Source organism: Myotis nattereri, assembly GCF_964212035.1.
Source record: "Myotis nattereri genome assembly, chromosome: 3".
Classification (NCBI taxonomy): domain Eukaryota; kingdom Metazoa; phylum Chordata; class Mammalia; order Chiroptera; family Vespertilionidae; genus Myotis; species Myotis nattereri.
This window is the reverse complement of record NC_138077.1, coordinates 177,087,679-177,113,093: the sequence shown is the minus strand read 5'-3', so window position 1 is coordinate 177,113,093 and position 25,415 is coordinate 177,087,679. Positions and strand designations below refer to the sequence as shown.

At 42.6% G+C, this 25,415-nt stretch overlaps 1 protein-coding gene across 1 annotated transcript in view; it reads right to left on the bottom strand.

Moving 5' to 3' along the window:
• The window catches only part of FYB2 (FYN binding protein 2), a gene marked incomplete at both ends in the record, with an annotated part of 100,905 nt that overhangs the window by 38,101 nt on the left and 37,389 nt on the right, over positions 1-25,415 (bottom strand). The window contains 4 exon segments of the mRNA XM_081085755.1: positions 485-585; positions 14,821-14,854; positions 17,625-17,837; positions 21,397-22,141. Of these exon segments, the coding sequence (XP_080941881.1) occupies positions 485-585; positions 14,821-14,854; positions 17,625-17,837; positions 21,397-22,141 (1,093 nt within the window).

The window sequence follows — 25,415 nt, the reverse complement described above, 5'->3', positions numbered from 1 at the left end:
AGATGTAACTCTGAACCATTGGTCAGAGCCATTAAATGAATCCTATGCTCCTATCAAGGCTAAACACAAAAGGGACCTAATTCCCATGGTCTGTTATCTTCCTCTCCATACATGAAGCTTCAGCGACTTCAGGAAAGACATTGCAAGAAGAGAGATGAAGACTGAATAGGAGGACAAGGAAGAAAAACGAATAACCATATCTTGATCTTTTCCTACCACATAGTGACAAAAGGCAAAGCATCTAGATCAGTGAAGAAAGGCCAGAGGAGGGCAGAGAGAAGGCAGTGCTGAGTCCTGAGATAGCACGCATGCCCAACTGGATGCATTTATATTTGTAAGAGACTAGACAAAGGAGGGGGGAATTATATGGTAAAGCAGCATGGCTGTGGATGTTTAACTTCATAGTCAGTGGGGAGAAAATACCATTTTTGACACATTTTCATTCCACACGGGGTTACAATATTAATTGGCTTAGCAGACTTACAACCAGCGATTTCTTCTGCAGTGTGCAGGTTAATGGAATTGCCAGAATGTCTCAGATATGGAATTATTGCCTCATAATTATGTGGTTCTTCAAATTCTGCACTGAGAAGCATGGAGAAAAGAAGGTTAGTCAAAATAAAATGTTTCTTTAAACATTTTGTATTGTAAAACTTTTTTTGTATTTTTTCCTCATTAGAGAGGTAATATAAGTATGTCAGGCCAATATGGTAACCTGAGCAGACATGGAAGGCACACCATCCCTGTTCTAAAGACATAGGAATTCTGGATAAAATATAACAATGCAAAGACTTATACAAAGAACACCTAACTCATCTAGACATCAGTAAGGTAAAAATCTCCAGGTGCCAGACATCAAAAGGAAACTCATAATTAAAGATGTAAATGAGAACTGTAACCAAGGGACTCAGAGGCAAATGGGAACCAAATAAAGAAAGATCTGAGCGACTGGTCGACTGGGGACCTCAGGTCTGAGTTGGAAGTTATGTCTGAGCCACAGGCCTCATCTGAATGGGATGCTGAAACTGAGCCATCAGCATGAAGTTCCGAGTCACAAAATGCCATCCCATCTGCAAAAGGAGTTCTAAAACTATTGGTGCACTCTCCTAGGTTCTGAGCAGGAAGACTGCTGCCTGATAATGGCCGTTAGAGCTAAAAGAGAGTCCCCATGAGATACCAGAAACTTACACAGGTATGGGTTCCAGATGCAGACTGTCTGTGTAGTTCTAAGATGCAAAGCCAAAAGGGTGCTTGAAATGCAACCCTACCTTCTGCTAAAGCAACTCTGAAATTACTCGGTAAACATACTTCCATATCCTTGGACACCTATGATTTCTAAAGAAACAGTTCCCACTACAAACAAGCTTATAGTCACAACTGTACACCCCACCAGGAAAGGAGCCACCATAGATAGACGGAAGATATAACTCAGAAGAATTAAATAACAGAATTATATGAATGTGGCTTTAAAATAAACATATTTTATGTGTTCAAAGAAATAAAGCGAGGGACAAAAGCCGTTAGAGGGTGTGAAAAAAACATGTACAGTAGGAGACAAGAGAAAGAAGTTATAGAAATAATAAATATAGTTCTTAAAATAAAAATTTTAATGTATAGGTTGAAAAGTAGACTGGGTGCAGCAAAAGAGAGAATTAGTGAACTAGTTAAATCTGAGGAAGTTACCCAGAAGGTAGCACAGAGAGATTAACAGATGAAAAATATTAAAGGAAAAGTTAACAGTAGGGAGGATAGAATGAGAAAGTTCAACACACACACACACAATCCCCAAAAATGTATACACACACTTTGAATAATTATAAAGTCAGTGTTAATTAAGAATAAAATGGTCCAGCCAGTGTGGGTGGTTAAGCATCGACCCATGTACCCAGAGGTCGCTGGTTCAATTCCTGGTCAGAGCACATGCCCGGGTTGCAGCCTCAAATCTCTGGTGGGAGCCATGCAGGAGGCAGTGATTGATGTTTTTCTCTCATCGATGTTTCTCTCTCTCTTTTCCTAGCTCTGTAAAATTCAATAAAACATATTTTTAAAAAGAATAAAATGGAATTAAAATATTAAATAATAATATGATGGTGAGAGAAAGTTATGAGAATTATTCTCAGGTCTTTATATTGTTTAGGAGCAGGGTAGAGATTTTGACTAACATCAGACTTAATTGTAGATGTCAAAATTTAACTGTAATTACTAAAAAAGATTGAAATAGAATATTTAACTTCTCAACTGGTAGAAGGAAAATGTGCAATAAGAAAATTTAAATGTTTAAGAAGGCAGAAAAGGAAGAAAAAAATCCAAGTAAAGAAATTTCATAGTAAATTTAAAACATGAAATATAATGGGAAAAAGTCCAAATAGATCAAGAATCATAAGAATGCAGAGATGAACCTACTCTAATAAAATATAGATTATCTGACTTGCTGTTTTAAAAATCCAGCTAATGCTGCTATAAAGCAACAGACAAACCAAAGCGCTGGCATTGATGAATGGGAAAGAGAGCCAAACCAAATACTAACCAAAAAGAAAGCTTAGGTAGGTATATTAATAGTAGACCATACTTTAGCATGACTGTTCAAGAAAATGAGAGAAGGTATACACACACAACCACAGAGTAGAGGTAAAAAAGAGGACAAAACTGGGGATAGCTTCAGGTTCTTAGAAATCTATGAGGATGTTATGATCAGTTCTCTGCCAATAAGTTTGAAAGTCTAGAGAAAATCAGCAAATTTAGTGAGAAATATAAAATTATCACAGTGACTAAAGAAAAAATAGAAAGATGGATAGGCCAATAAACCATAAAAGGGCTTGAATAAACACTGCACAAACCCACAGTCCCCCCTACCCACCTCCACATTCTGCCCATCTGTGGTGAGGTTTAATAACTAGTTTCAGAGGGGAAAAAAGAAAAAGCTATGCTACTCATTTTAAAATGAAAGAATAATTTTGATATGAAAACCACAAGATGACCAAACAATGAAAGAAAAATATAGCTCAATCTCACTTAAGACATTTTAGTCCGAATAAAATAGTAGAAAAATGAATTAATCAGTAATAAAAACAACTAAAATTTCCCCAAGACTTTAAGGATGACAACATCAGAAAATCTGTGATTGCAATTAATCATACTAAAACAATGAAAGAGAAAATAAAACCCCACTCAGATTATTTTAATAGATGCAAGAAAGCATTCCAGGTAAAACTTTCTTAACTAGATTAACCTCCAAAAATGTCACAATAGAAAAGTGGAACAAAAGGAGTTAATATGTAAACTCTATTAGGAACTCCTGCAATAGAAAGACAAAGAAACCAATAGAAAATTGGACAGAAGCATACAGTAGATATCACAGAAGCAAACAACTAAATAGTTTATAAGTAAATTCACAACTTCACAGTAGCTGGGGAAATAGAAGTCAAGACAATGATAATTTGGTTCCATACCCTTCAGTTTAGCAAGAATCTTAAAGTTTGAAAAACATCTCATTTAGCAAGAATATGGAAAACAGGAACTCTTCATACAGGTTTGAGAATATGAATTGGAACAACTATTTTGGAGGATAATTTTCCAATACCTAGCAAAACTAAAGTTGTTTATTTACTCTTGTTTAGCCCTTCTAACTCTAAGTAAAAAAAAAACAAAAAACAAAAACCTAGAGAAACTTGCTCATATTTACCTGTAAATATATGAGGATGATTGTTGCAGCATCATTTGAAAGGTTGAAAATTTAAAACCATCTTCATGTTCCTCATTGAGGGAATATGTGAACATACTGTGATATGTTGTTTATATAAAGAAATACAGGCAATGTCTAAATGGAATGAATAAACTAGGCATACATGCATTAACATCCTATATAATAAAGAGGTAATATGCTAATTGACCATCATGTCCTCACAAAGATGGTGGCACCCACAACCACAAGATGGCGATGCCCAGACCCCTCAGCCCTGCTGAGAGGTGGCAGGCGCACGGTGCAGCTGGGCCCGCCCCCAGGCAGGCCTGGCTGTGCCGCATGCCTGCCACCGGAGTCCCTCAGTCCCCTCAACCCCACTGGCAGTGAATTTTCATGCGACCATTTCCTTTTTGATAAATCCTTACCCTAGGATATGATTATTTCTTTTAGATCATCTGTTCTCAGGGAGCAGGCCTAAGCCAGCAGGTGGGCAGTCCCCAAGGGTCCCAGACTGTGAGAGGGCGCAGGCTGGGCTGAGGGATGCCCCCATGTGCATGAATTTTCATGCACTGGGCCTCTAGTATAATATGAAAACACAGCTTTGGAAAAAAATCAAGTTGCAGAAGGTTAAAATAAGATGCCATTTATATAAAAACTAGAGGCCTGGTGCACAAAATTTGTGCACGGGGAGAGGGGTGGTTCCTCAGCCTGGTCTGTACCCTCTCTCAATCCAGGACCTCTCAGGGGATGTCCGACTACCAGGATCAGGCCTAAACCAGTCTAAACCAACAGTTGGACATCCCTCTCACAATCTGGGACTACTGGCTCCTAACCTCTCACCTGCCTGCCTGATAGCCCCTAACCACTCACCTGCCTGCCTGATTGCCCCTAACTGCTCACCTGCCTGCCTGATCGCCCTTAACTGCTTGCCTGCCTGCATGATCGCTCCTAACCACCTCTGCCTTGCCCCCACACCTGGGACCCAGGCTTCCCTCCTTTGCCCGGGCCCCGGTTTTGTCAGGAAGGACGTCTGGAATGATGTCCAGAAGACGTCTGGTCTATCCGGTCTAATTAGCATATTACCCTTTTATTAGTATAGATGTAAAATACTATACCTTTAACAGATATGTGAGTTTATAGCTAAAGTGTAAGAAATATACTAAATGAATCCACTCTTGCATTCCCAGCTGGAGTTGCCTCTGGGAAGGGAGAAAGAGAAATGGGACTGGGGAGTGAGACAAAAGGGACTTCAATTGTGTCCATAGCAAATGTAAAATAATGATTTCACACTGGATGTGGACAGTAGAGGGGAGAAAAATTACCCATAATTCTCCCACCTTAACACAAGCGAGGTCTCAGTACTTTGGTATTCTTCCTGGTTTTATTTTCCATTTAAAGGCATATCTGCATAGTTGTTACAGACAATGAAAAGGTGGCAGCATTCTCTTTTCTTTTTTTCTCTCCATTTATTATTATAGTAGAGGCCCAGTGCATGGATTCATGCACTGGTGTGGGGTGGAGCCTGTGGGGATCAGCCCGCTGTGGGAGTGGCACTCATCCTGGTCAACCGAGTGGCACTCCGACTGTGGAAGTGCACCAACCACCATGGGGCAGCTCCTGCATTGAGTGTCTGCCCCCTAGTGGTCAGTGAACATCATAGGGACTGGTTGACCAGTCATTCTGGTTGTTCTGCCGTTTGTTTGTTGGGCTTTTATATATATAGACTAGAGGCTCAGTGCATAAAATTCGTGCACTCAGGTGTGGGGAGGGGTCCCCCAGCCTGGCCTGTGCCCTTTCACAGTGCAGGAGCCCCACGATTGATCGCCCCAAAGAAGTAGGCCCCGCTCACCTATCTGGGGCTCCTTGATGGATTGCTCCAAAGAGGTAGGCTGGAGCTGAGGGTCCTGTCTCCACAGCATGCAGAGCTTCAGGACCCGCCTCCTTTGTGCGAGGTGGCGGAGACACCAGGACCCGCCTCCACAGTACACGAGGCAGTGAGAACTCTCTGTCACAACCCGCCCCCTCTATGCGAGGCCACAGGGACTCTCCACCGCAACCCGCTGTGCTGTGGAGCCACAGGACCCCCAGGCTTTGCTAAGTGGAGTGGCCTTCAGGCCCTGCCTCTGCCGTGTGCACAGCCATCTTGTGATGGTGTGAGGGCATCATGGTGTCAGGGTGTGATGACCACCTAGGCCCATGGCCAGCAAATTGTGGCTCGCGAGCCACATGCGGCTCTTTGGCCCCTTGAGTGTGGCTCTTCCTAAGCCTTAGGAGTACCCTAATTAAGTTAATAATAATGTACCTACCTATATAGTTTAAATTTAAAAAATTTGGCTCTCAAAAGAAATTTCAATTGTTGTACTGTTGATATTTGGCTCTGTTGACTAATGAGTTTGCCAACCACTGACCTAGGCTATTATTAGTATAGATATTAAGTACATTTCACCCAACTGTTTGTTTTGTTTTTTTTGTGTCCATTTTGGGTATTTGCAGATCCCCCCCCCCCCATTGCCTCTAATATTTTAAATATGTGTGAATAGAAAACAATAAACTCTAAGGCATCATAATTTCTCCCCTTACCCTTTGGCTCCCCTCCCCCTGCATGAAACAATCAAGAGAAATTTTCTTAAAATATAGACTATCCCATGTATCTCATGCTCTGGGGGCCTAACAATCTCATTGGGTTTATGGTAAATTAACTTTATTAATAAGAAACAATTTGTGGAAAAATTGAAAGAAGATGTTTTATCAATTTCTTGCACTATTTTTTGTCAGAAATGAATAAATACCTGACTTCAGATGATCAGAAAGAATTCCATTCAAATGTAAAAAAAAAAAAAAAGCATCTTCAGATCCACTGTCTTAGCAGAAAGGCAGAGTTAGGGTTAATGTGAAGGGAGAAAAAAGATTCTATAGATACATTTAAACCACCCTTTTTCTCCCCGACAATGTCTTTTATCTTTTTTCTGGTCCATTAAAACCAGATCTAAGATCTGCCTTGATTTAACACAGTGTGGGTCATAGAAGAACTTGGATTGCAGGGAAGAAATAACTCAAATTAAATATATCTCTGCCTCATTTTCTTTGTTTCCACATTTGTTAAGTCTATAGTCTGTCTCCTAGAACTGTAGACATCATTGGGAGGCAACATAGAATCACAGACAGAGTTGGTTCTTGGGGGTCAGCCCAGCTCTTCTACTTTCTAATGATAAAATATTGGATACATCACTTAATCTTTAATTTCCTACTCTACAAAACAATTATAAAATCTTCTTTAAAAGTAGGCTATCGATATTGAATGAAATAGTTACCTTCTTCACATAGATCTTCTACAAAAGCATGATAGTAATATTATTATGCTGGAGGACAGAAATTATAGTGTTCTTTAAAAAAAGGTTTGGGGTTTGCATTTTGGAAACTGCTTTTCATTACTGGCATAGTATCAGGATTCTATCTTTTCTGATTTTCTTATAGGAAGCCTCTGGTAATTTAAGTACTGAATAAAACATTAGTGTTTCTTGAAGATCTTGTCAACATTATCTGTGTTCAAGAAGAAACAATAGCTCTGTAAATGCGATGCGAGCGTTAAAGATGATTTACACAAGTAGATGCTGTCCTATTGTCTTGGACCCTTAGAGATCTATCTGCAAAACAAGTTGGCTTTCTCTGGCTGAAGCATGGGCCCATGACCTCCTCTCATTCTTGTTTGGACTTGCTACATCTACCCTAGGGACACAGCCCTCCTTTGGAGAATAATTTGCAAACCTCTGTCTTGGGCTGTTCACTCTGGAGAAGTGGTACACACAGCTCATCCACACATCTGTTCACTTGGGCAAACAGTGAAATTACCCATCCCAGTAGCAGCTACTGTTTGTTGAGGGTTTACCATATGTTAGGCACTGTACTTAGATTCATCATATCCATCCCGGTGTGGTCTTAAGCAGTCATTCAGATTCATGGGGCCTTAATTTCTTCATAGGGTCACTGTAGGAATAACTGAGTTAATATGTGGGAGACACCCAGCAGGTACATTTCCTTTCTCACCTTCCTCTGGATCACTTTGCATGAGACACATCAAAAAGTTTCACTGAACAACCATTCTGGAAAATCAAAAGAGCTTATACTAAGTAGGAAGATTGGGACTTGAGCAGCAAAGCCTGCTATAGCTGTACTTCTGTGTTTATTTCATTAGGGGGTAGATCTAAGTGGAAAACCCACCTTCTTCCACTTCTTATGTCAATGGTCACTTTGGAGGCAAAGAGACCAGGAGTAGCTTAGCTAGGAATTGCTCTGTGTGGTATTCTACAGGTTCTCGGTAACAAGGAAATATGTGGCCATGTGATTTCTCAATGTCCCAAAGTCCCAAACTGGGCAAATCCCCATTTCCAATAAATAATTCTTACAAGACTACTCTCCTCCCCGGCCTTCACCCTGAGAAACCTTTCTCCTGAATTAAATGATGATTAAAAAATCTTTAAAAAATTACTTTAAAAAATTACAACCATGTTACCTAAAATGAACCTGAAAATGTATTTGTACTATGTTCACAAAAATACACAAAATAATTCCAAGGACGTGTTTCTCTCAAGAGCTAATAAAGATTCCATCCTCTACATTTTAGATGCTTGATAAAGATGAAGAATCAATGAAGCAGTCAGGCAGAAGGGTGGTGAGGGGACACATGCTTTGGAAAGTTAAATGTGAGGCTGAGTCTCAACTTCACCTGTGACCTTGGGTGGGTAATTGGGCCCAAGTCTCTTCTTCCTGGACATATATTATGCTGTGTTTGCTGACATAAGGTATATGTTACCACTACCACCACTACCACTCTGCCTACCATCCCACACTTCCACCACTTGAACTTGAACTTCTACCACCTCTACCACTAGCTCTGCTACTTTCTCAATTTTTACAGAACACACACACACACATATCTATGCTCGTGCATAGATATTCTTATATATAATATACATTCACACAAAATACACATATATGTCTATGATAAATGTATACCACATACATATGAATATATGCATTTGTATATACAGATATACAAATATGTATGTGTGTATTTATACGGGTGTGTATAAGCCCAACCCTACCACCATGTTTCATAAACTACTACTTCTACTATGACTTCTATAACAACAAACAAACAAACAAGAAAAAACAATGCTGCCAATGTTGCCCAATTCTGGGTGCTAAAGTGTTTTTTCTAAAATTCATAAATTTATAACCTAATTCTTTTAATAAAGGGCCACAAAACTAGAATGACTGTAAAGGTTAATTTTATATGTCAGTTTGACTGGCCACAGGCATTCAGGTTAAACGTTATTTCTGGGTGTGTCTGGGAGGGTGTTTGGATGAGGTCAGCATTTGAATCAGTGGTCCACCTGAACAGAGCACTCTGTGGTTGGGTGTTTTAAAATGAAGGAGTGGACCTAAGTAAGGGACAGACGCTTTGCTTATTGAAAGTGCCCAATAAACAGAACTTTTCAGGGAATAATGCTTTATTTAAAAGGAATAATGCTTGAAAACATGAAAGAAGAGAAAAAACCTAAGTAAATCCACTGCTCCTACCTTGTGAAAGGCAGGCCAAACAGCGACCTTGCTGTGTCCCTGAAATCCAATTAAAAGGGGATAAGCCCAGCTGGCTGGCTCAGTGGTTGAGTGTAATAAGAAGCGATTGACGTGGCTTAAGCTGATGCCACCTGGATGTTCTGGGTCTCAAACTTTATAAGGCACAGGCTTAAAAAAATTCCCTCTCTTCACTCTTGCCCCATAGCAATTCAGTTGAGCACACTGGGATCTTGGGGCCCCCTTTCACGTCCCATCGTACAAGGATTCACTCAAGAAAGAGCTCTGTAGTGGCGAACAACTTAGAAACTAGCCTTTAGAGATTCTATCTTACATGCACAAAGGTCCTGCTTTTGCTTAGTTAAGCAGAACAATCCCAAATAGCTTTCAGGAAGGTTGTGTCTGGTCCTGAGTTCTAGTGATGTGCCAAGCACTCCACAGGTGTTCATATCAACAATGACACAAACAGCAAATCTTCTAGTTTTCCTAGATTCCTCTTTCTCTCCCATCTCACTCCCACAGCTGATCCAGCAGTTGCTGGCTTTCACCCCTAAACATAACTTGAATCCATTGATTTATCTCCATTTCTTTTTTAAATTAATTAACATTGATTTTTATAGGGAGAGGAAGTGAGAGGGAGAGGGAGAAAGGGAGAAAGAGAAACACACATTGATTGGTTGTTCCACTTATTTATGAATTCAGTGGTTGATCCCTGTACGTTCCCTGACTGGAGATTGAACCCACAACCTTGATGTATTAGAATGCTTATCTAACCAATTGAGCTACCCGGCCAGGGCTCTTTTCTTCATTTCTACTATCTTGTTCTTGCCAACTTATTTCACCTCTCTGTGACTCAGTTTCCTCATCTGTAAAATGGGTGGTTTCATCTACTTCTTAGATTGTCATAAATGGGCTCATATATGTACTTAGAACAGACACTGTCTAAGGGTTGATTGCTATTTTTGATGTTATAATCACTGTTTTATTATTGTTGCAGCGGTTTCCTAGGCTGTCTTCCTCTTCTCCCATTTCCCCATTAAATTTATTTATACGGAACCCAGAGTAACTGTTACAAACTAAATGTCAGCATACGTCACTGCCTAGCTTGTCATTCTCCATGGCTTCCCAATGCATTTAGAGAGAAATCAGTATTCATTCCAGGCTCACAAGGGTTGCCCACATCATCCCCAGTGCTGTGTTTAACTACATTCTCTCCTTTCTGGCTCTGTAGACATGGTGGGGGGAGGAGTTCTTCCTTGAAGGTCTGTACCAGTGGTGCCCTTTCCTGGAATATGCTTCTAGACCAGGGGTGGGCAAACTTTTTGACTCGAGGGCCACAATGCGTTCTTAAACTGGACCGGAGGGCCGGAACAAAAGCATGGATGGAGTGTTTGTGTGAACTAATATAAATTCAAAGTAAACATCATTACATAAAAGAGTACGGCCTTTTTTTTTTTTTTTTTTTTTAGTTTTATTCATTTCAAATGGGCCGGATCCAGCCCGCAGGCCGTAGTTTGCCCACGGCTGTATCTAGACCTTCCATGACTGGGGCCCCTGAATTCGGGTCTCAACCCTAATGTCACCACCTCTGAGAGGCCTTCCTTGACCATTCTACACTTCCTTTACTTTGCTCTCAATCCCCAGTTACTACCTTAATACCTAAAATTTTTTTTCTTTACAGCACTTACTACTAGTCAAATGAGAACAAATGCATTTTGTTGGGCCACAATGTCGTCATTCTGCTAGCATCACTATTCTGCTTGGATGCCTCAGATAAGGTAGCTGTCCCCCTCTGCAGCCTCTGCTCTCCTGGCTCTCACACAGGACCTAGACTGTCACAGGAGCCGCAGCCCCAGGAACGTTTGTGTCTCCCACACACCAAAACACAAATACTAGTACAAACGCACATTACAAAGTATTGGCTTGAGAGAGATCATCCAGGAGATTCATAATAGGCTAATAGTATTTTTCAAAGGCTACTGTCAAAACAAAAACACAAAATTAAAATGTTGAGAAGAGAAAATGGTAGATTCCTGAGATCCACCCACAGCCCTGCATCTGAGAGACACTGTCCTGTGTGAGTCTTTTCTGCTCGGGAAATAAACAGCCTCTCCCTTCCGTAGTGTCTAACTGAGATTCCCTGAGTCAGGACTGTCTTCTGACTTCCTACTGGGAGAAAAGCTGTATTTATAGCAAATGCATGAAATACTAGCCAGCTCTGCTAAGTACTGACAGAGATCCTGCTGACTGCTGCCCTGGGACTCCCCTGCTTTGCTCACACTAATAGGGGCTGTTGTCCTAGAGGGTGCCAGCCAGCTTGGTTCCCATGAAAAAGTGATGGCAAAGAATAATCTCCAAAAAGTCATTTCACTGTTGTGAGCTAATGAGATATTAATATTCCAGAGGCAACCAGAGATGGAGAGGCCCAGGGTGGAACAAACAGACTCATCAAGCATCTTCTCTATTCGCGGTGCTTTAGACATTTTATCTCATCTAGTCTTCATGGCCATCAGTGAAGTAAGTATTATTGTGTCCACTTTACAGATGTGTGTGTTAAAGCTCTGAGCTGGTAAGTGACTGGTCTAAGGTACAGGGGAGGAGTTTGAATCTGTGCTACTCTGACTCCAGACCTGTATTTTTCCATTATGCTATGCGACTTCTCATGTTTGATCATATGAAGAAGGTCAGAAATGAAAATGTTTACTGTGAATGCACTGAGTTCCTAACAAGATGATTAATATATATATATATATATATATATATATATATATATATATACACACACACACACACACACACACATACACACACACATATATATATATGTGTGTGTGTACATATATATAGTCTATTAAAATACAGCTAAAACACAAAGACACCTGTTTTGTGAATAATGGTTGAAAAAAATTGAGATTTAATTAAAAGAAAAATGTAGTCCTTAGACGTTTTAAGAACTGTTATGTAAAGACAGTGTCCTCTGTACCAATGAGTAGATATTGGCCAAGTGGTTTTGAGTCTGAGGTAGGAAGGTTATCTTTTTTACCCCCCTCACAGTTCAACTTGAAGGACTTTTGAGTAAACAGAAGTGCATGGGTGGAGTCCCTCTGGATGTCCTGCAGGGACTGGGAAACCCGCAGTCCAATGCTGCCTGCAGCTCCTACCTGCTGGTCCTGCTCATCCCGGCCCCACTGTGCCTGCTGAGAGTTCTTACTCAATCAGTCAAGATAGGGAGAGTCTCGCGTACCCTCCCAAGGGGAGTGGCCTGTTGCATGGGGCTGAAACCAGCTCTCTGACATCCCCTTAGGGGTCCCAGATTGCGAGAGGGCACAGGCCAGGCTGAGGGACCCCACTGGTGCATGATTGGCCAGGGAGGGACCATGGGAGGGTTCCAGGGTGTGTCCGGCCATCTCGCTCAGTCCCTATCAGCTGGATACCAGCAGCAAACTAACCTACTGGTCAGAGAATTCTCCCTCTGGTGGTCAGTGCACGTCATAGCAAGCGGTTGAGCAGCCTTAGCATATCATTAGCATATTATGCTTTGGTTGTTCTGCCGTTAGGTCTATTTGCATATTACCCTTTTATTATATAGGAGGGCTCATATAATAATTGAGATGCAATGAATCTCATTTCGGATGAGGGTAGGTTCAGTTCTAAAGTCAATATGAAAGAACAGCACAAATTGCCCTTGTAAATCCCTTACGAAGAAGGTGTCACAGACTGCATTTCCCAGTACTTGCCCATCACAGCCAGTTTGTGCCCAGGGTTGAAATGGATTGCTGATTCTTTGATGAAAGTGTGAGAGAAGTCAGCTTAGTTTAGAGCCTAGCTGCAGGAAAAATGTGTATCTAGCTATACATTATGATCATGGCACACCCAATCACACTGAGATGTGCCCTGTATGTGAGGCACGAGGGAACCGAGTCTGTCTCAGGGTACATCAGAATTCCATTGTCCCCTCAAAATGTCATACCAGGGCCAATGCTCATCCAGTAACTAATGCAAACCATTTCCTGAGATGTCTAAATTATTTCCCCTCATTCAAATAAATGTACATGAAATGCAGGTCCACCAACCTACCTTGTGCCGTCATTCAACTCTAACCACTAAACTAGGTGTTCCCCCTTGTGGAATATGACTCTCTGTTCCTTGGTGTACTCACCACTCTAAGATTTGGTTCCTGTCTACCTTCACCATCCCATTTCTTTCCATTCCTTATTACACTTCCTATACTCTAACTCCACTTAACTACTTCTAATTTCCAAAATAATATGTTACTTCATACCTCCTACCTCTGTCTATAGTGCTCCTTCCCATGTTATCCAGCAAATGTTGACCCTCAGCATTCATTTCAAATACTTCCCTTCTGTGCTAGTTTGATTGGACTGACGCTACTATTCTTCATGCCTCCCTGGGACCCTGCACTTCAGTGCCTCCCACTGTGATGCTGGGCTTAGTCCTGTCACTTGCTTGGACCAATAGGAGGTCAGCAAATGTGATACCGCAGAGGCATGGAAAGTGTTTGTACTATTGGCTTTGTCTGCTGCCACTGCTGGGACAGTATTCCTCAGTTAGCTCACCAGAGGATGTGATGAGGGTGCTAAGTCGAGTTGCACCAAGGTCATCCCTGCCAAGATCATCCTAGATCAGCCAGATGCAAGCTGAACCCCAGACATAGGAGCAACCCAGTCAACTTGCACCTAGTATATAAGTTCTGGAGATCTAATGCACAACCTAGTCATTAGAGTAAAAAATACTTATTAGAAACTTCAACGTTGCTAAGAGACTAGATCTTAACTGTTTTCAACACACACAGAAAGAAATAATTATATGAGGTTATAAAGATGTTAGCTAACCTGCTGTAGTGGTTATATTATGATACATAAATGTATTAATCCAAAAGGCTGTGTACCTCAAACTGAGACGTTATACATCAATTATATCACAATAAAAAATAGTTTGTGCACACCTGAGTTAGAATCACAGCTCAGCAAGTGGCAAACTTTCTGAGCCCAAGTGTTTTTAGCTATAAAATGAAGACAGAGGCAGCAACTTTGATGCCTTCTTGAGAAGATGAAATGAGAAAATCTGTATTAAGTAGCCAGGTCAATGCATTAAAAGGGCTCAACAGTATTTGGTTGAGTGAATTAATGACCTAACACTTCCATGGCAAAATTCTTAGAATGAATGCAGAAAAAATAGAAGGTCTTTGTCCCATTACCAGTTCTCAACATCCTGCCAGCTGCCCTCGACTTTTTGTAGCCTCTAATTCAATTTATTACTATGGAAGCTGATGTTTCAATGTACTGAACCCAACTGTACAATAAATAAAAGTACCTCAGAGGACCATCTTTGCAACTTAATGTCAGCATGGTTGTTAAATGTGGTTTATTTAATCTCTCATCTAAAACAAGAGCTGCAGTTTGTTGCTTCTACATCTGCTCTTCCCACAACCCTTTGGAGAAATACCGATGCCTGGCCTGTGCTTACTGCCTGCTTGTGGGCAGGCTCAGTGGCCTCGTTGGCAGGCTACACTCCTGCACAATTAAGAAACAGGTACTTACCTCTCTGGAGGCAGGTAGCCTTCCTTCACAGCTGCTGCAAGAGCAAAAGGGAGAGTGAAAAAGAGATAGTAGCAGCAGCCTGATTAAACCAAATTATGTTTGTGCAATGACCTGACTCCAGAGACACAATGTGGTTGGCAACTCACCTGTTCCCTAAGCCTCCCCTTCCCTGGCATCCAGATGATCACTGCCTACATCTCAGCCCTCACCCACACTTTATGGTGCTTAATCATGACCACACTCTCTTGTATTAGACTTTGACCTCCTTGAGTACCAGGATGTCTGTTGGGTTTCTCTCTTAATCTCATGCCTATCACAGGGTCTGGCAAAGAGAATGCATGCTTGAAATAATGATAACATTGCACTTATGGAGCTCTTACTGGTGTGACAATAACTACAAAGTCTTTCCATGCCTCATCTCATTCATTTATCCTCACAATAATCTATATGGTGAGTGTTATTGTCATCTCCATGTACAGGCAAGGACAATGAGGCTCAGGGAGTAACATGACCAAACTTAAACAGCTAGTGTGTGTGTGTGTGTGTGTGTGTCCTACAATTTACAAAGCCCATCTACACTAATAAAAGAGAAAAATGGTAATTGGCGTACGGCGATACCGTTTTCATTGGCTAATCAGGGCTATATGCAAATTAACTGCCAACTAAGATTGGCAGTTAACTGCCAACAAGATGGTGGCTAATTTGCATATGTAGGCACAATGCAGGGAGGCGAAAGGGAAAGCAGGAAGAAGCCCCCTGCAACTGACAGTGATTGAAAACCCAAGGGGAAGCTAAGAGCTGGGGGGCAGGGCAAAGGCGGCCCTGGGGCCGCCTTTGCCCTGCCCCCCAGCCATGATCGGAGAATCAGGCGCCTTTGCTGCCCTGGCCAGTGATAGCAGGAAGTAGGGGTGGAGCCAGCGATGGGAGCTGGGCACGGTCGCAGACCCAGGAGCTAGGGGTCCCTTGCCTGGGCCTAAAGCGAAGCCCACGATCGCGGTGCCCCCCGCTGCCACTGCAGGTCCCCGCTGCCCGGGCCGGATGCCTAGGCCAGAGGCATTAGGCCTGGGCAGGGGTGGAGCCTGCAACCGCGGGGAGCTGGGGATCCCCTGCCCAGGCCTGACACCTCTGCCGGAGGCCTCAGGCCTGGTCAAGGGGCCGATCTGGTGATTGGTGATCGGAGGGTGATGAGGGTCAACTCCTCTGGCTGAGGCATCAGGCCTGGGTGGGGGGCAGAGCCGGGGATTGGGGGGATATGATGGTCCCCTTGCCCAGGCCTGAAGCCTGGGTCAGAGGCTTCAGGCTTGGGCGGGGGGTGGAGCAAGCAATCAGAGGGAGATGGGGGTCCCCTGCCCAGGCATGATTCCTGGGCCAGAGGCCTCAGGCCTGGGCGGGGGCCAGAGCCAGTGATCGGGGGGAGATGGGGGTCCCCTGTCCAAGCCTGACACCTCCGGCGGAGGCGTCAGGCCTGGGTAAGGAGCCGATCAGGCGATCGGAGGGTGATGGGGGTCAACGCCTGAGGGCTCCTAGTATGTGAGAGGGGGCAGGCTTGGCTGAGGGACACTCTCCCCCCCACCCCCCCCACACACACCCAGTGCACGAATTTCGTGCACCGGGCTCCTAGTTTTATTATAAAAGACTTAGTACTTTGTTTTATGTCCTCTCACAACCTTCTTCCCTTTCAGAGAGATGGTTTGAGCTCTAAATTATTTAACATGTATAGACTTCCCCGATATGGAGGTGGCTGTATTCTTAACATATAATGCTAAGAACCCTGTTTTTCTATATAGAATTTTCTTTTAGGATGAGACCTAAGATGACTTATAGTAGTGGTTCTTCAAGCGTGGTCCCTGGAGCAGCATCAGCAGCCCCAGAGAACTCTTTAAAAAGGTAAATCCTCAGGCCTCCAACCCAGACCAACTGAGTCAGAGACTCTGGGATGGGGCCCAGTAGTGTGTTTTAACAGGTCACCTAGGTGATTCGGATGCACACGAAAATTTGGGAACCACTGAGTTCAAGAAATTTAACCATGAAGTTGCCCAGAGCAGTCAAACGAACAACCAATGAGCTAGAAGTAGCTCGTTTAGTGCCCCATCTGCTGGCACTCATGGTCACAGTAAAACATGTTAGCACAGCCCTCCCTCTCCTCCCCGTTTCATTAGAGCAGACAGAGCAAAGGTGTTTAAAATGACAATAGGGTGAGTCTGGAGTGGGGGTGTATATGAGCAAGGGCGCCTTTATGTGTCAGAGTTAGACACATAACAGCACAGAGAAATGGCTTCCCAGGTGCCTCAGTCCTGGAAGGGACCAGTCGGGGCAGGTGGGAGCCCTTCAGTGAATTACTGCAGGCAGATTGCAGAGGCCTGAGGGACCTCCATCATGACCGCAGGTCAAGTTCACACTGACTGCCTCCCTTTGGCTGCCTCCCCCTCGTCTACTGCACAGGCTGTGTTGACAACACAGACTTTGTGGGAAACACAGAGGCGCTCTGCCTCCCTGCCCTGCTCCTTTTCATTTTCTTCCTCTTGGACGGATTCCCAGTGATCAAATGCAAGGCTCTCAGGGGAAGCGGGCTGGCTCAGGAGCGATAAGGGGCCAATTCCCGCAGGTTTGTCATTTCACGGGCAAGCTGCCACGGCCTCTATGTGAGAATGAGCAGTGATGGATGTCCAGCCCTGGAGAAGCAGTTCAGCATTGTCACTGGGCGCTCATGCGGAAAGGGAGGTGGCGGAGGGGGGGGGGGGGATACTGGCCCACTGTGAGTGGTGGTGGTGGGGTTGTGTTGTGAGGGCTGTGCATTTCCTCACCTTCCCTGGGGGTCTTGGGAACCGCAGCTGTCCGCCTCAGGAAGGCCTGGAGGCTCACTCCTGGAGGCTTCGGTGGCTTCACGGGAGGAGGACCCAGGGACTCCACAGAAGGCAGTGGTTTCGTTTTGGGAAGCTGGTGATGTTTGACATCTGGCTCTTTTTCTGAGCACAAAAAGCCACAATGTAGGTTGTCAATTGTTTCCATTTTATGGCCTGTGGGGAGAAACTGATGAGTTGCCTTGCCTCATTCTCATTCCCCCCACATCTATACTCCACCCAGTAGCCAGAGTGTCCAGATCGAAACACGGCCCTGATCTTGTCACCGTCCTGCTGCCCAGAGGATGAACTGCCATTTCCTCAGCATGCCCTTTGTTGGCTCCCTCCTCTGGCATTTAAACAGCACATAGCCCCAATCGACATTTCCAGATTATTTTCTTACTGGATTTTATTATCCGAATTCCCTGACCTGAAGCCAGAACATCTTTCACTCACATCATTGGCTTCTCAGTTCCCAAATTGGATTTTACAGGCCTTCAAAAGCTTTCGTATATCCAAGATTTTGTTCATGCCATTCCTGGTTCCTAGAATGCTGTTCCCTTTTATCTTTCATGCCAAACTTCAACTCTTCCTTTAAGGCCCTGCTCCAATGACACCTCCTCTTAGAAGCTTTTCTTGATTGCTTCCAGAAATCTAGGACTCTGTTTTATATCCCCGTAGCACATTGTTAACACCTCTCCAGCAGTGTTGTGGCTTATAAGAGGGGCTGGTCTAACTTCTCACTGAGTTAGGCTCCTGTGGGCAGGGACTAAGACACATTGACCTTTCCCTAGCACCAAGTACAGGGCCCAATTCAGAGGAAATGGACAATAACTGAAAGGATTCTTTAGGGACTTATGGTGGGCAATAACATGGGTGCTATAAAGAGGAATCAGGATTGATCTCTGATTTCCAGGGCTTGTAGCCTAACACAGGCTTCAAGGCTGACTATGGTGGTACCGAGGCACCTGTGGATTTTGTGTCCTGGAATTTGGCAGGATAATCCCAGTTTTGCATATTTTATCCTTCTGCACTAATAAGCCAAACTCAACAGAAATTCCAATAATATAGATGAAAATTATATCTGCTTCTTCGGAAAATAATGCAAATTCTTATAGTAACCAAACTCTTTGATTTTTGGTTTACATAAAGTAGGGGTTGATTACATGGTACAACTAAAGGAGCTGACTAGTGTTTCCCAAATATACCAGTGAGACTCTCAAAGCCCTGCTGTCCTCTTCAAGCGGGAGTGGCTTCGTTCTTGCCCTCCCAGCAGGGCCAAAGTTTCTCTCTTCTGAGGCTATAATCCAATGTCAGTAATTTTAGTCTTTATCAAATTAAGGACATGACAGTGAAAGCAAATGATCGCTTGCTTATTGGGCCCCTAATTATTCTCAGTCAGTGTGCTCAGCGGTTTACGTGGGTTATCTTTTTTAATCCTCATAACAGTTCCACCAGGTAGGTAATCAAGCCATCCTTCCTCCTTCCCTCCCACATAACCCTCCTCCCATTGATCCCATCTTCTTTCCCATCTACTCATCAGTAATTACTTGTCTACTATATTCCAGGCATGGTTCTAGGGGCTGGGGATAGAGCTGAACAAGAATAAGAGCAGACACAGTTCTGCCCTCAGGAATTTTCCTTCTAATAGGAGACTGATGTAAACATGTAAACAAACAAACAAGATAATTTTATTCTTATAGGATGAGACTGATGATAAACATGTAAACAGACAAGATGTGTTAGTTCTATAAAGGAAATAAAAAAGAGGATGATATAAAGAGTGCGAATCTTGGTGGTGAGCAAGTGGTCTTTAGATAGGGAGGCTAAAAAAGATTTACCAGGAAGTGTTATTTGACTTTGACCTCCATGAACCTAGTATATAAAAGTTTTTTAAAAAAGAGGTTTTTTTTTAGGAAGAGGGAACAGCAATAGTAAAGGTCCCGAGTCACAACAAAGTCTGTTGAAGGAACAGCAAGAAATCCAGTGTGTTGACTATGGGCTAGTGAGCCAGGGGAAGAGGCAGGAGGCAAGTCAGAGACATAAACAGGGATCAAAAGAAGCAGGACCTTGAAATGAGTAGTAATTTAGATGCTATTCTAAGTTCAAAGAGATTAGAAGCAGGCAATCCATCCACCCACCTCATCAGTCCATTTCAGTCATTCAATAAATATGCTTTGAGAACCACTGAACCTGGAGCCTTGTCCTTCTAGATTCTGGGGATATGGTGGTAAATACAGTTCTTATTCTCATGTAACTTACATTTTACTAGGATAAACCAATACATAATATAGTAAGTAGGAAGAAGTGATATGACAATAATCAAAGCAATGTAAGAAGATAGTGATGGGGTGCCATGACTATTTTAGATAGAACAGTGGTCGGCAAACTGCGGCTCGTGAGCCACATGTGGCCCTTTGGCCCCTTGAGTATGGTTCTTCCACAAAATACCACATGCAGGCGTGCACGAACAGTGCGATTGAAACTTCGTGGCCGATGTGCAGAAGTCGGTTTTTGGCCTGGGCGAGTCTATTTTGAAGAAGTACTGTTGATATTTGGCTCTGTTGACTAATGAGTTTGCCGATCATTGAGATAGACAAAACAAGTATACAAGACGAGTGTGGATGGGAGAGTTGGAAGGGGTCGACCTCAGCGAACGTACCTCAATCAGATTGAGGACGTTTTTAGTAAAGGCCAACTTAGGAGTACCCTAATTAAGTTAATAACCATGTACCTACCTATATAGTTTAAGTTTAAAAAATTTGGCTCTCAAAAGAAATTTCAATCGTTGTACTGTTGATATTTGGCTCTGTTGACTAATGAGTTTGCCGACCACTGAGATAGAATGATCCACAAGATCCACTCACATCAGGTGATACTGAACAGAGACCTTGATGAAATGTTTGAGTCAGATATCAGAGACCTGGGGGAAGAGTGTTTCAGGCAGAGGAATCAGCAAGTGCAAAGGCCCTACGGTGTAACCAGCTTGATATATCTAAGGGACAACAAAAAGGCCAATGTGATGAGAGGAGAAGGTAAGAAAGGTAGGCAAAGACCAGATCATGTGAACACCGTAAGATGACGAGTTGAATATGAGCAGGAGCCTTATGTGATACAACTTATGTTTTAGAGGATCACTGTGCCTGCTAGGAAGAGAGCAGAATATAAGAGAGCAGAGTGTGAAAGCAGGAAGATGAGTTGGACTATTGCAGTGGTCCAGGCTAGAGATGACTGTAGTGTGGACATGGGCAGATGGCAGAAGTGGAGGGATCCAGAACATATTTTAGTAATAGAACCAAGAGCTTGCTGATGGATTGGATACAAAGAATGAAGGCAGAGAGGAACAGAGCATGACTCCTACATTTTGGGCATGAGCAACCAGGAGGACGGTTGTCCTGTTTATTAAGACAGGGAAGACTGGTGATGAATCTGATTTGTAGGAGAGCAGATCAGGCTCTATGAAGTTAAGCAGATTGCCCAAGTTCATGCATCTTGCAAGAAGTAGAACTAGGATTCAAATCCAAGTTTGCTCAAACTGTCTCTCAATATAATTCCAGGAGATTAGTCACTTTGCCCAAACCTGAAAATTACAATTTAGCAGATGCTCCTATAATACCTGCGTTTAGAGCAAAGATTGCTGAGGTCACATATGTGACCTTCTCAAGTTCCCCAGCTTTAAGTTGGAAAAATGCAATGAGCTCTCCCCCCCAGCACCTGTGGGGATTAGATTTCTCACCTGGAGCCTGGCTGGCAAGCTCACTCTCATAGATAGGCTGGCAGGTGCTCCCTGCTGGGCTCCTCTCAGGACTGGCCTTTCCTAGGCTCTTCTTTCCATGTTGAGAAAGCAGAAATGTGGGATCTTCTGAGGTGACATGTGATTTTCTTTGGGCCATGAAGTGCCTCTGGGAAGGAAGAGTCTGGGAGCCTTTTATTTCCAGCTGTTTCCTGGGCTCCTCTGAAGTAGTGAGCCCCGTGCTTTTCTGATCTTCTAGATGGAGAGCCCCACTTCCACAACCGGCAAGGCAAAGGGCTGATGACATGTCACTTTTCTGAGATGAAACCTTCTCCCAGTTCCGGAGCTTGTCTCTGAAGGTACTGGCCACCTCTTTCTTCTTATCGGTTACCTTAGCGTTTGACCGATTCACATCTAAAGGCAGAGAAGCCTTCTGTGAATTTTCTGCAGAATGAGTAGACCTTCCTGGAGGTTCCAGGGAATTAGAACATTTCTGAATATCACTCCTTGGTGCCAACTTCATTTTCTGGGGTTCAAGAGACTGGGGTTCACCACTGGAACAATATGGTGGGGGCTGATTGTGGTTGGATGAGCGGGGTTTCCCATTGGCCCAAATCCTCGCTGACTGTGTGCTTCCAATGTCACCCTTTGGAGAAACACCTGCTAGGGATTTAATAGGTCCTGGAAGGGATGGCACATCAAGCTTTTGAAATTTAGCTTGGAGCTCTTTGAAGTTTCTTAATCTTTCCTAAAGCATAAAAAAATAGAAAAGTCTCATTATTTTAGGAAACAAGCAGCACAATTAGCTGACTACACTGTGCGTGCCAAGGCTGTAAGTGCCGATATAATGCCACTGCTCACCCATCGAGAAGATCCTCCTCCTATTGTCTATGTAGGATGGAATAAAAACAACTGCATCCTCACTGAAACACTTTGGATATGTTTAGTTTCTTCACAACATATTAAAACCACTTATAATGGAGACAGTATTAACAATTGCTGATAAATCTTTGGATACAAACTTTTGATCACATTGTTGTGAATGACTAGAACTCTCTTCATCTTTCAAAACTGGAGCTCTACACTCACTAAACAACAATTCCCTATCTCTTCACACAGCTCCCCATGCCCTGGCAACAACCCTTCTACTTTCTGTCTGTAAATTTAACTGCTCCAGGTGTCTCATATAAGTGGAATTATATGTACCTGTCCTTTTGTGACTGTTATTTCACTTAACATATTGTGCTTAAGGTTCATCCACGTTATAACACATGGAAACATTTACGTCCTTTTTGAGGCTGAATAATATTCATTGCATGTGTATAATACATTTTGTTTATCCATTCATCCATTGATGGGCACTTGGGTTGCTTCTACCTTTTAGTTATTGTAAATAATGCTGCTATGGACATGGGTGTACAAAATATCTCTTTGAGTCCCTGTTTTCAATTCATTTGGTTATATGCCCAGAAGTGCATTTGCTGGATCATTTCATTTTTAATTTTTTTAAGGAACCACCATACCGTTTTCCACAGTAGCTGCATCATTCCTAACTAGAACATTTGTTATAATTTTTCTATATCCTTGCAACACTTATTTACTACATATATGTATTTTTTATTTTTTGATAGTAGTCATCCTAATGGGTGTGAGGTGATTAGTGGTTAATATTTAAAAAAATATATAGTGATGGTTATTTTTAGGTCTTCACTATCTGAAGCCACGTGAACTACAATGTTAATACTTGGTAAATTTTAGTCTCTATAGGAATGATTAGGAAATAGAATTATGGATTACCTCCAAGCCAAGGTCCTGTAAAAAAGTCATTGGTTCAGGAGGAAGCAAACCTAATTATATCTGGCTCATTCTTTTCTTAAGAAATGTTCAATAAGTGTTTACTATATGGGCAAAACATTGTTTTAGACAGTCAAAGGCTCTTTAATATTACATTACAATATCAAGGATAGGCAGAAAATAAGCAAATACATATTAAAAGATTAGATACAAGTACTATGTGGAGAATTAAATAGTTGATTCAATAAAGAGTGACTGTGTATCCAGTCACTGATTTTCAGAGTTACCATAAAAAGTCACTTTTCAAAAATTCTGAGTTCAATAATTTATCAAATCAGGAGGTGGTCTGGGTGATCTCCAAGGCCTGTGCCAGCATTAACATTTATATTTTGTTTTTCTTTAAATGAGAAATAGATGTGATATATTCTGTTATTATTCATCACCCATTAATGGGAAGTCAGGGTTGAGGATATAAGAGGCAAATTAAGTGAAGATGGGGTGGAAGATGGCCAAAGGGGAATTCCAGTTAAAAACATGTTCCATTTTCCTGGGCCCAAAGCTAGTCAGTGGTGACATCCTACTGATCTTAAAGAAGCTCATGAGCCTACACTTTCTTCATGTGAATGCCACTGCCTTTGAGTCCTCCTCACTTATTAAAATGACTTCTCTCTGCTTTTACTTTGGGCCCCTCTAATCCACCATTTACTTAGCTGTTAGACAAATCTGATTAAAAACACAAATCTCATCATGTACATCACAATTTAAAATCCTTCAACTTGGCTTCCTCAAAGTTTTCAGATATAGTTCAAACTTTTTTGCTTAGCATATACTAGTAAGGCCCTTCCTAATCCCAACTCTGTTAATTTTCTGATATCACATTGGGTCCATCTCAGGCATACTTTCTTTCTTTGGGCCTTCCTGAATTACTTACATTTTCTCAAACTTATTTTGCTCTTTCATACCTCTGTACCTTTGAATGTGCTGTTTCATCTGCCTGCAATACCCATCTTTCCTTCAATTTCTTGAACTAGAAAATTCCTGCTTCAAAATTCAACTCATGTCACATCAAAATACCAACTGGTTTCTTAGTATGTGCTAGGCATTAGGGTTATAGAAATGAATATGACATTCCCTGAATCTGGATACCAAAACCAGACAAGGACACAACAAGAGAAGAAAATTATAGGCCAATATCCCTGATGAACATAGATGCAAAATTTTTCAAGAAAATATTTGTAAAACAAATTCAACAATTCAACACTATGATCAAGTGGGATTTATTCCAAGGATGTAAGAGTGGTTCAATATCCACAAGTAAATCAATGTGATACACATTAACAAAATGAAGACTAAAATCATACGATTATATTAACAGGTGTAGAAAATGCCTTTGACAAAATTTAATATCCATATATGATAAAAACTTTCAACAAAGTGAATACAGAAGGAACATACCTCAACATAATTAAGGCCATATATAACAAACCCAAAGCTTACATCATACTTAATGGTGAAAAGCTGAGAGCTTTTTTTCTAAGATCAGAAGAACACAAGGATGTTCACTCTCATCAGTTTTATTAAACACTAGGGGCCCGGTGCACGAAAATTCGTGCACTGGGGTGGGAGTGGGTGGGAGTGGGGGGGAGTGGAGGGGGGGGTCCCTCAGCCCGACCTGCACCCTCTCCAATCTGGGAGCCCTCAGGGGAGCCCTCTCCAATCCGGGAGTTTCTCTCTGTCTTTGCATTCATATGAGCGAATTGTCCGAGATCCCCAACCCAGTTTGGTTTGTTGCTCACAGAATAATAGAGGCATTTTTTTTTCTTTGCTCCATTGGTGGAGATTTCCTGGAAGTTTTAGGATATATTCCCTTTAATTTTTCCCAGACACTTTGATTTTACTTACGTCTCTCACCTTTGCTTTCCCTCCATCCCCCACTGCAACAGTAACTTGCTCCAGGCTCACTTTGCTCTAGTGCAGCGGTGGGCAAACTTTTTGACTCGAGGGCCACAATGGGTTCTTAAACTGGACTCAGAAGAAGGAGCTGCGGCCGTGTTTCCGACGCTGCCATGTTAACACTGCTGCTGGTGAAGGAGCGGAGGGGAGAGCAAGAGAACCCTCCGCTCTTTTGGCTCCGCGGGCCAGATAGAACAGCCGAATGGGCCGGATCCAGCCCGCGGGCCATAGTTTGCCCACAGCTGCTCTATTGTCTAGGAGATCCATCTGCCACC